The sequence below is a fragment of the Aplidium turbinatum genome, chromosome 2, assembly GCF_918807975.1.
Source record: "Aplidium turbinatum chromosome 2, kaAplTurb1.1, whole genome shotgun sequence".
In the NCBI taxonomy this organism is placed as follows: Eukaryota; Metazoa; Chordata; class Ascidiacea; order Aplousobranchia; family Polyclinidae; genus Aplidium; species Aplidium turbinatum.
The window spans coordinates 39,691,345-39,708,197 of NC_137473.1; the positions used below are offsets into that span (position 1 = coordinate 39,691,345).

The following is a 16,853-nucleotide window of genomic DNA, read 5'->3' on the forward strand; positions in this document are numbered from 1 at the left end:
TGATTTCACATTAATTTTTTTCAGTTTTCAAAATATTGACAATTGTAAAACAATATTTAAAATTAAAGTTTTCTGGAATTCACAAATAAATAGCTGTGTCCTAGTTTTCAAACAGTTGCCTGGTGAAGAAGCACCCTTTTTGCTTCCAGTTTAACTTAACAACGTAATAGATTGAGTTTCGTTTATAGCAGCATGACGTTTGTTTACTTCACAAATGTAGATACAAACAACCTGTCTTATAGGAATACCTTATAGCAGGGGTCCGCAAATACTTTTTGGTGCGACCCAAAAAGCAATCGTTCGAAGTCTTCGAGACCCAAACGTTTCGGAAGCATATATATAATTTTGCGCAAAACACTTTGCAAATTAATATCAATTCCAATACGGTCGTCCCCACTTATTAAGGCCACATCGGGACCGGACGATTTTGGCTGCGGGAGACAATTTTCTACCACTCCTATACCTTCAGTAATTCCGGAATGGACCAAATTGGGCTTAATAAGCGGGTGGACCTATTAACCGTGCGCTTCGTCGTCGTGCAAGCCTCTGGGGCCGAGGGTCTACTCTATCCTTTTACCAGCCCAGACTCAAGATGTTCCCGGACTACACTGGAAGGCTACTAGAGAGCATCCAGTATTTAGTTTCATCATCCATGACACGCAGACTTTCCACTCCGTTAGGTGGCTTGAAGATGGTACAGTTATTGATGATGTGGTCTGCAGTCTGTTTCTCGGCACCACATTCACAGGAGGAGGAAGAGGCCAATTCCCCAATGGCGCATGGTTGACCGGAAAAGCCCGACGCCCGTACGAAGACGGTTGAGGCGCACCCATGCTTGTCTTTGTAGTGTCAGGTCGATGGGCCATGTGTCGGCGTTGGGGATGAACGAATGAAGTCCGGTGGTACTTGACTTCCTTTCAGAATTCCGTTTATAGTCCGCCCAAGTAGCCGCAGAGATGAAGTTCATCTGCTACGTTGATCAGAAGTTGAGCGGCTGGCACGAATGGTTGTCTTGACTTCAGTCGACTGGGGTGCTGGTTTGGGAGAGCAGAGATCTTGTGGTGGAGAAGGTGGTTAGGCTTTAGTGCCCGTCGGCCAAGAAACAGAGTGGCTTCTTCGCGACGAAGCTCAGAAGGTTGGATGCCAGCGAGAATGGCAAAATTATCCAATGGTGTGGGACGCAGGCATCCGGTAACTGTGCGCAGAGCGCTGTTTATGGCAGTGCCGATGTTATGGCAGTGTGCACTGCGACACCAAACAGGTGCACAGTAGTCTGCTGAAGAGTAGACAAGGGCTAAGGCCGCTATACGCAAAGTGTCAGCCCTCGCCCCCCAGCTGTGGCCTGCCAGGCGCTTGAGTAGTGCAGCGTGGGATGTCATTTTCTTGCGCAGTGACACTAAATGGTGGCGGTATGTGTATGATCTGTCTAGTGTCACCCCAAGATATTCTGGTTCGAGGCAGAAGGTCAGAGGTTTTCCATTGTTCTGAACATGTAGCTCACGATCAGCTTCCCGATTGTATAGGTGGAAAGCTGCCGCCAAAGTTTTGTTTTTGCTAAGTTTCAGTCGCCAGTTCTAGAGATAAGCTGAGAGAGTTTTCATGCCCTGGCTCAAGCTGTCTTCCAGGCTATATATATATCCGTGGGCTTAACTACTGTACTACAATCGAAAGTATAAATTTTCTTGTAGCCTACCAAATTGTACGAAACTCAGCACGTCAAAGACTATATGATTGTATTTATTTTTGCCATACAAGTTATATTTATGGTAATTTTAAACCGTTTTGCGACCCACTGTGAATGGTCTCGCGACCCAAATTTGGGTCGCGACCCACTATTTGCGGACCCCTGCCTTATAGAACAACGACACTCTGACTCTAACACCATCCGTCATTGCACATGACTGAAATGAAACTATTCTTTACATTGTATTTGCTTTATTTAAAGCTTAAACTAACTTATAACGAAAGTCTAGAAAACAAAACATGAATTAAACCTCCATTTAACAAAGATACATAAACTAACAAAACAGACAACCTGACGGTAGGTTAACTACAAGGCTACTGTGGAACACGTACAGTTTGTTGTAACAATGCAACAAACGGCTAGAAGCTACAGGCAAGATCACGTTGCATGCCGTACAATCACTTTAGGTATACTACATTCACCCCTCCTAAAAGAAAACACAAACACATAGAAAACACAAACACATATAGCCTACCGAAGAGGAACAGGTAGTTTACAATTTTACGGTTAAAGTGATCAATATTCCAAACAATAAGGTTCGATTAAAATACAAAATATCGGCAAAATACAAGAACAATGATTGTTAAACATCTCCGTATCGTAGAGGAGGCACCCCTTTGTTACAACGAGATGACCGTCTCGGATAACATTTTTCAACATCGTCTTCGTCATCATGACGGCCGGGCGATACAAGGGGCGGTTCATTTATGTCAATTGGGTTTACATTTGATGCATCTACTTCCGAGATTTCAATTTCATTATTTGAATGATGGTCAGTTGGAGGAGCAGGAGTGCTTGGGCATGGAGCGATATCGCGAAGTGAGACAGTCGCTTCCCGACCATTGGAATAACGTACATTCGCATACGTTGGATTAACATCAAGCAATTCGACTTCGTCCACCAATGGAGCGCTCTTATCAGTGCGAACAAAACGTTTGAGATATACTTTTCCAGGAACAGTCATCCACGAGGGAAGCGATTCTCCAGTGCATGACCGTCGCTGAAACTTAAAAAAGCGTTCATGTGGAATAGCATTTGTGGATGTGCAAATAAGCGATCGAATAGAATGCAGGGCGTTGTCTAATACAGTTTCCCAGCGCGATAACGGAACTTGACCAGTTTTTAGAGCTAATTGGACGGTTTTCCACACTGTGCCTACAGTTCGTTCAACTTGCCCATTTCCAGACGGATGGTAGATGCTTGATTTACTCGATGCAATTCGGCGTTGTGTCAGATACTGTTTGAACTGCGTCGAGGTAAATGCCGATCCATTGTCGGAGTGAATGAATCCTGGTGTTCCACACAATGAAAATAAACTATCAAGCGCTCGTATCACAGAAGTTGTTGTCATGTCCTTACAGGGAAAGGCAAAAGGGAAGCGTGAATATTCGTCGATCACTACCAACAGGTACTTATTATTCGTTGCTGACAGTACCGGGCCTTTGAAGTCTATACTTAGTCGTTCCATTGGCTGGGTTGCCTTGATTAATGTTCCACGATTTTAACGAAAAAAATGCGGTTTAACTTCTGCACATATTTTACATGCTGAGACCATTTTCTTTACGTCGTTTGTCGAGAAGGGCAAATTTTTGGATCGAACGAAGTGTAGCATCCTAGTCACTCCTGGGTGGCAAAGGCTGTCGTGTATGTCATGAAGTGTGCTTGAACAAGACAATGATGAGCAAAATGCTCTGGTGAAAGTGTCCGGGCCAACATTTCTCTGCCCGGGGCGATATTTGATTTCGTAAGAAAAAGAACCCATTTCCACCCGCCATTGCTGAATTTTATTAGCTTTTATTTTGGAACGGCGACGGCTGTCCAGCATAAAGGCAACAGACCTTTGGTCAGTAATCAGTGTGAACGTTTTTCTGGCCAACAAATGCGACCACTTCCTCACGGCCTCGATTACGGCTGTAGCTTCTTTCTCGTATGCGGGATAGTTTAGCTCACTTCCTTGTAAGGTCCGCGACATGAATGCAACAGGGCGGCCACCTTGATTTAGTGTAGCAGACAAAGCAATATTAGAAGCGTCACACTCAACGACAAAAGGTAGACGTTCGTCTATTGATTTCAGACCTGTATTTTCCAGTTCCAGTTTCAGCTGCAAAAACGCTTTCATAGCTTCATTTGAAAGGGGAAATTGCTTTGTGTGGGCAAGAGGCCGAATTTTGTCCGCAAAACAGTGTATCCACTTCGCATAATACGCAAACATCCCAAGCACACGTTTTAGTGAAGCAGCGCTATTTGGTGGCGGAAAATCTTGTAAGGGACGCATGCGCTCAGGGTCTGGTTTTATGACACCGTTTCCTACCACGTATCCAAGAATCTGAATACTCGATACCGAGGAAATAGTTTTGGTCTCATTTAGAGTAAAATTTCGTTTTTGGATCGATTCTAGAAAAGCTTGCACATTTTTATCGTGCTGTTCTTGATCACGTCCCGCCACGGTAACATTATCCAAATATGGAAATACGTCCTTTAACTGTTCTTCTTTGATAAATTCTGATATTTTTCTTTGAAATGCAGCAACGCCATTTTTTACTCCAAAGGGAATGCGGGTAAATTCATAAAGTTTGCCACAGGCTTCAAACGCAGTATATTTACTTTCGGACTCGATTATTTTTATTTGATGATAAGCACTGCGTAAGTCAAACGTCGAGAACACTTTGTATCTCGCAAGTTCATTTACCATATCATCTATGCGCGGTAATGGATATGCGTCAAGTTCCGTGAAGATGTTAATCGTTTGGGAATAGTCTATGCACAGTCGTTTTTTATGACGGTTAGTATCGTCTTTAACTACAACTACCTGAGCTCGCCAAGGGGATTGGCTCGGTTGAATGATTCCATCTTTAAGAAGTTGTTCGACGTTTTCGTTTATGAAGGCTTTGTCTTCTTGACTGAAGCGTCGGGATTTCGTAGCAATGGGCTTGACGTTTGGCGACAAGTTTGAAAATAAAGATGCTTTGCTGGTTTCCGCTGCTGTTACGGCACAACTTAACTTGTTTGAAACTACAAGATCCGGCGATACTCCTTGGAACTCGAAAATTAACTGGTTGTGTTGACTTTGGAAGTCTAATCCAAGAATGACGTCACTACAGAGATTTTCAAGGATATTTAGTCTAGTCATGTCATACTTGGTTTGATTTATTTTCAAGTTAGCCAAACAAAATCCGGTAGACTTCATTTTTACATTGGAAGCAGCCATTTGAACTTGCTGGGATGAAGGATAAACGCTTAACTGTAAGTTCTTGCACACTGCTGAGTCGATGTAACTTTCGGAGCTGCCGGTGTCCATTAGAGCGGTGAGGCATTTTCCATTTAGTGTGATAGGCAAACATGCACTCTGTAAGCTTCCAGGACATGACGCGGAAACAGAGGACTGCAACGACGTCGTAGTCAGGGATGTTGAGCTACTAATTTGACTCTCTTGCGTAGAACTCTTGGAGGAAGGCACTTTAGAACGGCACATCTTAGCGAAATGGCCTAGTTTCCCACATGTGAAGCACTGAGCGTGTTTAGCTGGACATCGCCGTCGATCGTGATATTTTTGACCACAGAAGTAGCAAGACTTAGATTTTGATATGGCTGCAGACATGTTCCGATTTCCAAAAGCGCTGTCTTGGTTAGGTTCATCATGGACGGGAGTTAGTACAGCGAGGTCATCCACTCTTGGCGTATAGGCTGCAGAGTTTGCCTGTGCCGTGTTTAAAGAGTTTGCGATATTAAAGGCAGCCTCAAGAGTCAGTTCCGTGCTTTCCAATAATCGCTGGCGGATATGGTTTGCAGCCAACCCATTTATAAAAGCATCTCGAATGAGTTCCTCACGGTACCTCTCGGCAGTGACATCCCTTAGTTCGCAGTCTTTACTAAGCGAATGTAATGCTCTCTTAAAATCATGGAGAGACTCCGCTGGCTGTTGTCTCCTTGTAGCTAACAGATGTCTTGCAAATATCGAATTTGGGGTCTTTATGTACACTCCATTTAGTTTCGAGATTGCTGCTTCGTAGCTAGGAGAGTCTTCTACCATTTCATAGACGTCTGGGCTAATATTGGCGAACAACACGCTGAGCTTGTCTTCTTCTGCAACCTGGCATTTTTGTAAGAATAGATTGAAGATTTTCAACCAATGTTTCCAGACCTTTGTTGCATTTTGCGCGTTGGGCTCTGCATCAAACCTTGCCGGCTTCAATATGTCTTTCAGCGTGCTAGTTGCCATAGTAAGTTATAAGTTAGTTTAATTGAAATGAAACTATTCTTTACATTGTATTTGCTTTATTTAAAGCTTAAACTAACTTATAACGAAAGTCTAGAAAACAAAACATGAATTAAACCTCCATTTAACAAAGATACATAAACTAACAAAACAGACAACCTGACGGTAGGTTAACTACAAGGCTACTGTGGAACACGTACAGTTTGTTGTAACAATGCAACAAACGGCTAGAAGCTACAGGCAAGATCACGTTGCATGCCGTACAATCACTTTAGGTATACTACAATGACTAGGGAACTGTGTTCCAAAGCTAGTGTAAAGCGCTACTACCACAGCGACTCTGCAGCATCAGGCTAAAGCAGGTTGTTTATTCATCATCATGTACCGTCTTCAAAATGAAGGTTGTCAAGTTTATGAGGTCTGCTTTATGATGTCGATTGTGTTTACAGCAATTGAATATCTTTATAATGCTGTCGATGATGACGTATGTAATGTTCGATTGTTCGTCATACTGCTATCGTTGTTGTTTTTATTCACGACGTTATACAATTATTTGTTTAGTTTTCATTGTTTTAATTTTACTTAGGATATTGTTTTATACATCATCGTGTGCACTAAAATTATTTGCATGATATTTTTGCTTTATCGCTATTTTATTTAGTTGCGGGTTGTGGTTATTTTACATAAAGTTGGCTTACCCTATGAGGTGTCATTGCTGCGCCAAAAACATTTGTAAATTATTCTATATTATAGCTACTTTAAGAAATTATAGCGAAACCTTCTCTCGACAAAGGGAAATAATTTTAATTACAAATTCAACAAAATTAAAGATTATTTGCAAAATAATACATTTCCATTAATATTACATTGTGCTTCTACAAAACAAAGATCCTGTATTCTTCTGCGACTTAATTAGCCCATTGACTGCTGCCTGTCTTCAAGCCTGAAAAGTACAGGAGTACCGTAAAAGGAACGTACAAAAGCAGGCAACAGCGATCGGTCACAACAGATGATGATTTAGCCTAATGCATGTTCATACAACACTCACAAAATCACAAAATACATTATCTGACAATTTAATTTAACGTGTTTAATTAACGAGATGTTTAAATAATTAATTAAAATTGGTATATTAAATTGATTAAATGCGCCCTTCATTTCATGTATGTTTAAATCAGCAGTTGATCAGATGCTTGACAAAGGCTAGCATGCCGTGTAGCCGAAAACGTTTGCAATTTCTACTTTATTTGTTTATATTATGTTAAATGCCGTGTCGTTGCTTCGTTTTATTTGCTTATGGTTCAACAAAAATTTTAAATCGATATACCTTGAATAGAAAATTCAAAAATATTTAGCAAACTATTGAAGCAAATAATAAGATACAGTAGCCTACAGTAACAAATAATATAAAATAAATGAAGTTCTTTTAAATCCTAGACAACTTTAGCTATAACCTAATCAGGCTCCAATCCACGAAAAACTCTCGTTGACTCGTACTGATTCATGATTTTCATAGGACTCTGCACAGGGGCGCCGGAAGCGGGGAGGGGGCAGAAAAATTGAAGGAGGAGCCCTTTCAAGATCATGGAAGCTACTGCACATTTTGCCATACGATATAACAGTTTCAGCTATTAGCTTTTAGCCTGATTATAATCTTCATTTATGCCGCAAAATAATATTCACGGTACAAAATTCTGTATCACAGTAGGTAATTAGCCTACATCATCATAACATGGCATGGTGCCCTCCCATGCCGTTGTTCTTTGTATACCGGACACTGGTATCATTACTCGATGATGAGCTGATGGATGAGCATTATTGCTATACACCTCCTCTTAAAATTTTGAAAACAATTGGCCTTTTCACAACAAAAGTGCCCCTTTTTCATAATCTTGCCCCCCCCCCACAGTCAAAAACCGTTCCGGCGCCCCTAACTCTGCAGTGTTCCAGTTTGTAACGCAACGTGCTGTTTTATTCGTCACCGTATAGATTTTACATAACCAATGTGTGGAAAACTGACTATAAAATTTCAATTTTTTAAATAGTTAAATTGAGACGTAAAAAAATAGTTCGAATACAACCAGATTTAAGTTTATTGGGTTGCAAAATACTTTGATAGTTTTACATTTTAAAACTGCACATTTAGTCTACCTTACGGACAGTGTTTAATCTTTAACCTACTAATAAAAATAAGTTATTTAACTGCCACCCTAGCATAATTATAGCAAGTCTTAAACCAATTTTAGTCCAGTTTCATAACGCGACTTAGTTTTCATTGAGTCTAATATGACGCAGATACTGAAACTACAACTGCTGTTTCGACAGTTGCCAAATCAACGTTGGAACCAAAAACTAATGCACTAATAAGTAGGCTAAGTCAAAACAATTAACAGATTTCACAACAGTTAAGAGTAAAACAGTGTTGTAACGGCAATGAAAGACAGTTTTCGGCAAATTATATTGTCGTCATGTTTTCTTTTCTTCAATAGAAAAATAAACGGCTTCTTGACTTGTCGAGTTCTTCACTTTTATGTTTCCACTTCCTTCGTTACCTAGAAAACCATCAAAACAAAATAAATATTAAAGTAAGATATTGCTTTGAAATTATTTTAAAGATGCTGTAATTTCATTACAAGCTTATGAAGCATTATTTGAAAGCTCTAATTTTTAGATCTAAAGGTCGCTTTATCCTGTAGTTTGCGACACTTTTTGTAAGAAAAATACCTCATCACAAAACACAAAACAAAAGCGTGTACCTGCTAGCAAAGTTGCCTCATATATGTCATTTCTCACAGTAACGGGACCGTCTATATCCACATAAGTTAAATTATTTTGTTGAAGTCCTGACACGCGTCTTTCATAATTTCCGTCTTGTGTTCTTGACTGGGCAATACTGGTTACTACATTTTCTCCATCCGCTGTAGAGTAACTTGCAGTGCTAAAACAAAAATATAAAAGCTTGGTGTGGACGTAATAACAGCGATTCTAAGCAATGGCATTCTACTGTATTTTCAGTTTATTTATGAGCCAAGATGTCACTAGATTCAAGAAGCTCAAATGACCTGAAAATTAAGCCACTATCTGATTTTCTCATATTTTTTGTGAGGTTTTCTGTGTTTTGAAACACACAAATATGCGAATTGTACAAATTGGAAATTGTCAAGATTAAATTATCATATTTAAAAAAATATTCTTAGTACAAACAACAACTTAAACAATACTTTAAAATGGTTGCACTTATTTTTTTAAGGAACTCAAAAATCAATGCCCAGTTGGTTGATTGGTTGAAAAGCCATCCCTGATTGAAATGAACAGTTAGGTTATCTGTCTGACTGTCTTGATTTCTTGTACACAGTTTTTACTTACTGTACGAATGGCCGTTTCTTTTTCAGCATAACCACAGCAACTGCGACTGCCACTATTGTGACGCAAATCATGGCCACTGATCCGAGCACTGCCGCGAGTATCACAGTATCAAATCCACCGCTTGTTGGCGCAGGTGGTGCAAAAATAGGTGACTCAGGTTGTGTGAAAATACGTGGCGTTCTAGAGCTGGAAGCTTCTAAAAACGATAAAGAAATTTCTCCGTTTTATTTTAAGTCTAAAACAAAGTTGATCTTTAAAGAGCGTGAGCAGCAATGTACAGTATTGATTAAGATTTGACTTGTCAGCATTATTTTGTTTTTTTTACGGCGTTCTGCTTTACTGACTTATTACTTTAGTTTCACAATTTGCAAAATAGATAAAAAAAAAATACAACTTTGTCTTCGATCAGTATCAGTAACTATGACTATGACGCGTGCTTTTCATTCCTTTCAAGTATAAACGGACGATAACACAAATAATTCTAAAATAGAAACAAGTTCAGAAGATTTAATTTTCATGTTGGAATAGCTGTAACGATTCAAAATGCAAGCTACTATACGCTGAGGAAGCTTTGTATACCTGAACTGCTTAAAAGCATTGAAAGAATGTTATTAATTAATGTAATTAATAAATCTTCAGCACATTAAAATAATTGGCAATGAATCGGCATGAGGTGGGAAATGAACAATTAACTTGTTGCACGTATTGCAATGCAATTAGTAAGCAATCTTTGAGTGCAAATTTGTTAGTTACATAGGGTTATTGATTGGATATTCCTAGTAATTAGCTGGTGGGAAATTAAAAGACAGACACACTTGTAGGCCTACAGTGTAACAATCGTTCACTTATTTTGTTTCTATTTTTCAAAATAGAATATTAGTTCAAAAATACGTTAAAATTCGAAGTGTTTCGTTTCATTGTGTTTTGTTTTCCATGTTGTTTGTCTTCGTTTCGTTTTGTTTTTAAAGTTGGTTTTTAATAAACAATTTCTTTTCGAAAATAAAAGAACTTAGTTTCGAACCGAAATGCAGTAGCATTTCTAAACGCATAAGTCACAACTCACAATACAGTTATTTATAGTAAAAAAGGTGACCTAGAATAATATATTTAGTTAGGCTATTGGAAGTGACAAAAACAAAAATGTTACGAATTTTTTTCACAACGAAAACTCAAATTTGCTTCGTGACGACACAAGCTTTTTTCAAATTTTGTTTCAAATAATTTTTGCGTAAAGAATTTGTGCAAGACCGCTTTTCGTGGAAGAAAACTTCGTTTTACTTTAACTAAAAATTCGTTTCCAATGGCTATAATTGTGATAAGATTAGGGTAGATAAGGCAAGGCCCGGCCAGTAACAAGGCCCACTCCCTGGATCTCCGTTGTTACAAATCTTTTAAACAAAATTGGAAGATCTGATTGCTGCTATGGTGAATTGAAACTAACTGGTAAAGTTTCACAGCCTAAAGTTGAGAACTTTTTGAGTTACGGAAAGTTGAAGTTTGGGGGGACTGAAATTGAGTGGTTTTATTAATTTTCACATATTTTAGACTGTTCTGCAGTTAACAAACCGCTTTGACTTCTGTTTTTTTTTGCATTTTATGTGAAAGATATGTGCATGGTGATGCAGTAAAACCAATAAACTTGAACTTTTTTTCTAATTAAAGCAAGACTGATAATGATGATCAGACTAGGCTAATTTTGGTAATGAGGCCTGTGGGCCCCTGGGGTAACGTTGTGCACCCCTGGTTAAGAAAGTGAGGGTTGAAGACTTGAGTGACCTAAAAATTCTTGTTACGTCATTAATCCAATTTGTTATTGCAATGGAAATATCATAATTTCAGAATCAAAATAGTTTATCATTCCTACCATATCTAAAAACACCATGTCGCTTTTTAAAAAATGGAGCATGGGGCGGGAGAGGGAATAATTGTCTCTGTGTGTTTAATTATTAGTTATGTGCCTGTGTTGTCAATTAGAATTTGTTTTGTGGTGTTGTTATTGTGAAAATACACCTTTTCCATCACTTTTGGTGCTAATTCAAACCAAGCCTTATTCACAACACGTGCATCTAATAAAGCCCGCTTGAGATTTTTTTATTTTTTTAATATTTTACAACCCCTTTCATTTAGAAACTTCTTTAATAGATATGTTGTTTAGATAGACCCAAAGTATCCTCATTCCAAGTTTCGTTCAAAATTTTGCAGTATTTAGAAAAATATTGAGGTTTGAAAATTAGCGGGCCTTATTAGCTGCAGGTACCTTAGGTATTTTGGAGCATTGGGCTTCATGAAAGTCCAGCGCTTATGCTGCTATCGTAGTGAGAACTCAGCCTTCTGCTGATGAATGGGAAACGATAGGGCATAGTAAGGTTACTTTTCCATGCAAGTTATTTTAAAATAGTTTCAACTATTGATTCTTTTCATTTCAAAGATTTGAAACATCTGGTCAATCTGATTAAAACATAAAGAGCGAAAATGTTGACACTAAACTCATGTTCAGAAAATGTTTTGAAAGCAAAACTGTTTTAACTTTTGGTTTTATACCATATGTTGCAACAAGGATTTATTTCATTACAGAAATTTGTCTTTTCGGAAATAAAAATGAAATTTTATCAATTTTTGAAACGTTTGCTGGCCATGAGCTTAATTTTAAGATTTTGAGCGCTTCCCATTGCTTTCTTAATTATGCAGTATAGATGTTGTTACAGCATGAAAAGTTATGGACAAAAGCAGCAACCAAAGCAAACTGACTTGTTTCAGTTGGCTCAACGAAAGCAGTTCTTGTTGGAAAAGGCTCTTTCTCCAATTCAGGAACATTGGTAACAATTGAAGTTGCGATTATTGTGGTCGTGCTTTCAGTTGTAGTTGTGCTAGGGACAGTGCTTTCTTCAGGTCTTCGCGTTCTGGAAACGGCCATTGTTCTACAAACAATAGAAAAGTTAATCTCAAGTTGTTAAAAAAATTCTGAAAACGTATTTTTTCCGACGCGTGTAAAAAAGTTTTTGAAAATATAAAATAAATTTTAGAATGGAAACACCGAATAAGGCCTGTTCAAAGCTTATGGTCGTCGTTTCGAGTCTAGTAGCTTGATCAAGGATAACCTATGTAGGGGAAAGGAGGTAAATATGGGCCACCTAAGCAAAAATTGCAATAGCTTTCACACATTAACTTATTTTTTTAGGAAATGATAAAGACTATAATATCGAAGAAGTAGCTAGAAAACCAAAACTGAAAACCTATCACGTCCAGCACAAACTGCGGTTAAACTTTGATCTGGCGATGGCCGCATTACACAGCTGCTGTGTAATATGGTTTATCCACTGTGTAATATGAACCACCAAATCTTTTGAAAGAAAATCAACTGTTTCTTGTCTAATATTGATTTTATTAACTATCCGGTTCTTAGATATATAAAACTAATTTAGTAATTGAAAGATTTTAATCAAAACAAACAACAAACCAAAAACACATCACGCAGTATAAAAGTTGATATAGAAATAGCAAAAAAAAAGTTGTTGCCCATTGTCGCAGAAATATAACTTTGCCTGATTTAGATCACCATAGGCTTCATGTGCCCATTCTTGGTCCTGGTTTTCATATTTACAATTTTATTAAACTTTGCTAAAGATACGACATAATCTCACTGCCCGTGGTGTAATATGGGGACTCACCCATAGCTACAACACAAAACCACGTGACCGTATTACACATCAGAACGACCTTTTGTAATTTTTTTTATTTTCTAATCAAATGTAAACACATCACTTAAAAGCTTTCTGCTGCAATATGCACAGATGTTCTATAAATGTTTTAAGCTTTCAACCATTTTTCTGCCCGCACTAGCTCCAACACTGTAACTTATTTGCGTTTAAGGAAAAATTATAACAACTCCTACCAAAACCCAATCACCACACTGCTGCGTTCACGCAAACAAAATTTCCACCTAACTTTGCATTTCTTTATCGTCAAGTTTTCTTTCAAGTTGTTCAGGAACCGAGACCCTACGCTCTTTTTAAATACGCCAAACAAGGATAGACCACATTACCAACTGGCCCATATTACCCTACTTTCTCTTAATTAAAGCATAAGCAAAGGTAAAGTAGGCTAAACTACGTAGTTTTAAGCAATATGCCTTTTCCTTAATTTCAGTAGGCATGTATAATCTTCACAGATCATTAAAATTGAAAGTTTTTATGGTCTGATGATGAGTAGACTTTTTTGATCAATTGGAAAACCTCCAGTTGTTTTCTAATAGTGAAAACAAATATGCAGCAGCCTATCTATACAGTCCGAAAAAGCCTACAGTTTAAATCATAGCCTATACATACAGAATGCAATTGATGCTTGTGTGTGATAGAAAAACCAAACGAAATACTGTACGTAAAAGTTAAATGTATTTCAAAATTGATACAACCTCCAAAACGTATTGAAGATTGGTTGAAGGACCACATAATGAAGAAATGTACGGCAGCGGTGCCAATAGAAATGTTTGGTGGAGGATATTACATTGGAAAAACGTGCTACTTCTTACAGGCTATGAATGCCAGAAGGCAAGAATACACAAATTGTAGACAGGTCACCACTGAAAACGTAGAAAAGAGTCACGTGATAGAGCATTGGACAAAGCGACATATTTTCGGTTCAGTTGTTTCTATTTCTGATCATCACAGTAAAAACAACACATGTCAATATACCAAGTCTATAGACCCCATAGTGACCGTCTTTAGCTGTGTTTGTCACTTAGCACACATCATTTTTAATGTAGCCTAAGCCTAACCATTTTTATGCAAAATTTACCTTTCAATTTGTTTATTGCAGTTATTAAATCTTGTGCATGTACTATTCCTGTATTGATCATACACGCCCAAATCACCGGCACATTTTGTAGTTCGGACATTCTCTGGTTTTTCTCTCTAATCAAATGAAAAATTGTTGAGTAAAAACTACCATTTATTAGAGAAGGAAAGAAGTAACGTTATTTACAAACCCTCTTGCTAAAGCAATATTAAATATGACGCTTTATCACAAGGTTTAGGCCATATGTAGGCTATGAGTCGAGGATCGTTTTGTACCATTACCAAATCACTCGATTTGTTTTTACAGGAAAATCGAAAGATGATTAAATTATCAAGTGAAAACAAAGGCTAAAACCATCAAGTTCCACTGATCGTAAACGTAAGCGTAAACAATCTGGAAAAGCTTTGTCAGTATTTTACTCACCACCAAGTAGCAAGTTCTAGACTCCAGCTTAAGTCCAAATCCGCAGACAGCATTGCATTGATCTATGCTTCCCCACTGTCCCCATTGACCTTCACAGAGGTCACAACCATTGATTTGTCGTCTTGTACAGGAGAAACTTGCCACATTTTGTCTTCCACTGTTTGTGACGATGAAGCAAGTACTGTTACCAGAAAGCACAGTGTTCTCACACGATCCGCTGCAAACGGGAGTAGTAGACCAAGTGCCCCACTGAGAATTTCTCTTGTTTGGACCATCACACGGACAGAAAGGACTGCTTTGAGCAAATAGGCGCAACACTAATAATGAAATTATCCAGGTATACAGGAATACTAACATGGTAAAACGTTCAGTGTCTAAGCAAGAATAAATAGCCTAACTTTATACCTTTGAGCTGGAAGATCAGTTCTGCAATAACAAATGTTTATATTGCTACTTTGTTTTTACCACAATCGTGTTAGATGCGTCATGTAGGCAATGTTTACAGAAATTTAGTTTTTAAAAAAACCTTGGGATTCTATTTTAAAAGAGAGGGCAAAGTTTGAAGCGTTATATAACCCCAAATGTCATAACATATTCTGATATATTGAAACATCGAGGAAGCAAATCCACAACATTTTGTTTATTTAAATGGTAAACTAGTAAGCAAAACATTGAATAAAAAGAAGATACAAATTATTTTAGATTTAACCTACCATGAAGCCTGCTTTGCAGTACCACAATCATATAAAACTAAACAATGGAAAGCTCTGTTAAAACCGAAAGCAATCCAGGTACTTTTTTGTAATAATGATGTCTTGTGTTTGTATAAACATAATGCTAAGTCATGTGTTGATGCATAGTTTTTATATGTTTATCGTACTTTTGAAAAAAAAACAGATATTATAAATTAGGCAAAAAAGCTTGACAAGATTGCAATAGATCAGAGACCCACTCTCACTCGAAGTTGTGCTTTTGTGCCACAGAGGTCAATATCATGTATGTAGCCACTGGGATGGAAATGCGGTGGAATTAGCTAGCTGCCTCGATTCACTGTATTTAGTTCCTCTAAATACAACGTATTTAATATAAATTAAATTTGTTTTAATTTTTCTGTGGCTAACAGATTTGTTTCCTATCACAAAGCTTTTTTTCGACTTAATAGCTTTTGCAAAGCTTTGACTTGTGAAAGCCACCTCACTTCACAATGCAGTGAAAGAGTTTTAAACTCCGATTCCATTTCATCACATAAACTTGCAAAAATATGGATATTGAGTGCAGGACTTAATAGAGTTAATAACTTTCACAGCATTTTGCGTAAAAGTGTTAATGTGCAGTACTTTGTGTAATATTGATATATACTACTCTCTGCGACCCTCAATTTTTTAGAAATCTACTAGGGTTATCAAAGTATTGTTAAATCCACATTAACTTTACTGTGAACAACAACCACATAGAAGCAACAATGATTTAATGCCGAGAAACATTAAAGAATATTTTCACTTTCAAAAATATTTTCACTTTTCACTTCAAGTGACATCTTTGGGACCGTCCCTGTGTCAATAGGTTACTTTAAAACTTTACACAAAGTTTTATTCAGAACTGCCTGAATAGACAAATCTGAAAAGCCTTATGTGTTTTTAACAATCCAGTAAATTTATGTTAAATAAACATTTTTCAAAATAATTTTTCAAGCTCTCATTCGTCGTTTGTAACACGTTGTTACTTGCCTGCCAATGCCAACCAATAGATTTATCAACTACTACGAACGGTCTGTTCTTTATATTTGATCTACTTTGATTAGCTTTTTGGAGTTGAGAGCCCCGCTTTGTTTTTAATTTATATGTTTGTTCATAATATGGACATTTGAAATATGATAGAAAAAAAAAATATATATATATAATAAATCCCCAATGTTTTAGATTTAGATGCTTCAAAAGATAAATCTACTGGGTACATAATTCCAAGTTGAAATAATTATAATTGTAAATGAATTTTGAATGTAATTACGCATTTTCAAGTTATTGCAATTGAAGTTTTGTGTTTTAATGCAATTTTATTTGAAATTTGAATTTTTTTTGGCCCAATTCTAATTACATTTGGCAACTTGCAGTCACAATATGGTGTTTGCAATGTGCGTCTCGAGTAAGCATTTAAAATGGACTTCTACATACTGACGCTACCGTACTGAAAAGACTGTGGAAGTAGGATCCATTGGGGACAGATATTTTTTTCAAACTGGTACAGTAGGCTATTGATGAATTGCAATTCAACAATTTTTGACATAATCAAAATGTAAGCAACAGCTAAACA

General features: G+C 37.5%; 1 protein-coding gene across 1 annotated transcript; it reads right to left on the reverse strand.

Annotated features, from left to right (window-relative positions):
• Positions 1 to 8,426: 8,426 nt before the first annotated feature.
• LOC145765691 (uncharacterized) lies at positions 8,427 to 14,900 on the reverse strand. The gene is made up of 6 exons (XM_082577513.1): positions 14,544 to 14,900; positions 14,121 to 14,236; positions 12,075 to 12,244; positions 9,327 to 9,522; positions 8,717 to 8,898; positions 8,427 to 8,512 (listed from the first exon to the last, which is right to left on the reverse strand). Exons 1-6 carry the CDS (start codon positions 14,898 to 14,900, stop codon positions 8,427 to 8,429), a joined length of 1,107 nt encoding a protein of 368 aa, XP_082433639.1.
• Positions 14,901 to 16,853: the final 1,953 nt, after the last annotated feature.

Bases quoted from the DNA above. Each gene is read 5' to 3' on its own strand.
- LOC145765691 (XM_082577513.1), bottom strand. From the start codon at position 14,900: ATGTTAGTATTCCTGTATACCTGGATAATTTCATTATTAGTGTTGCGC. The intron at 12,245-14,120 runs GTAAATTTTGCA...TATTGTTTGTAG, and splicing joins TGCAATAAACAAATTGAAAG to AACAATGGCCGTTTCCAGAA. The intron at 9,523-12,074 runs GTCAGTTTGCTT...TATCGTTTTTAG, and splicing joins CGTTGAGCCAACTGAAACAA to AAGCTTCCAGCTCTAGAACG.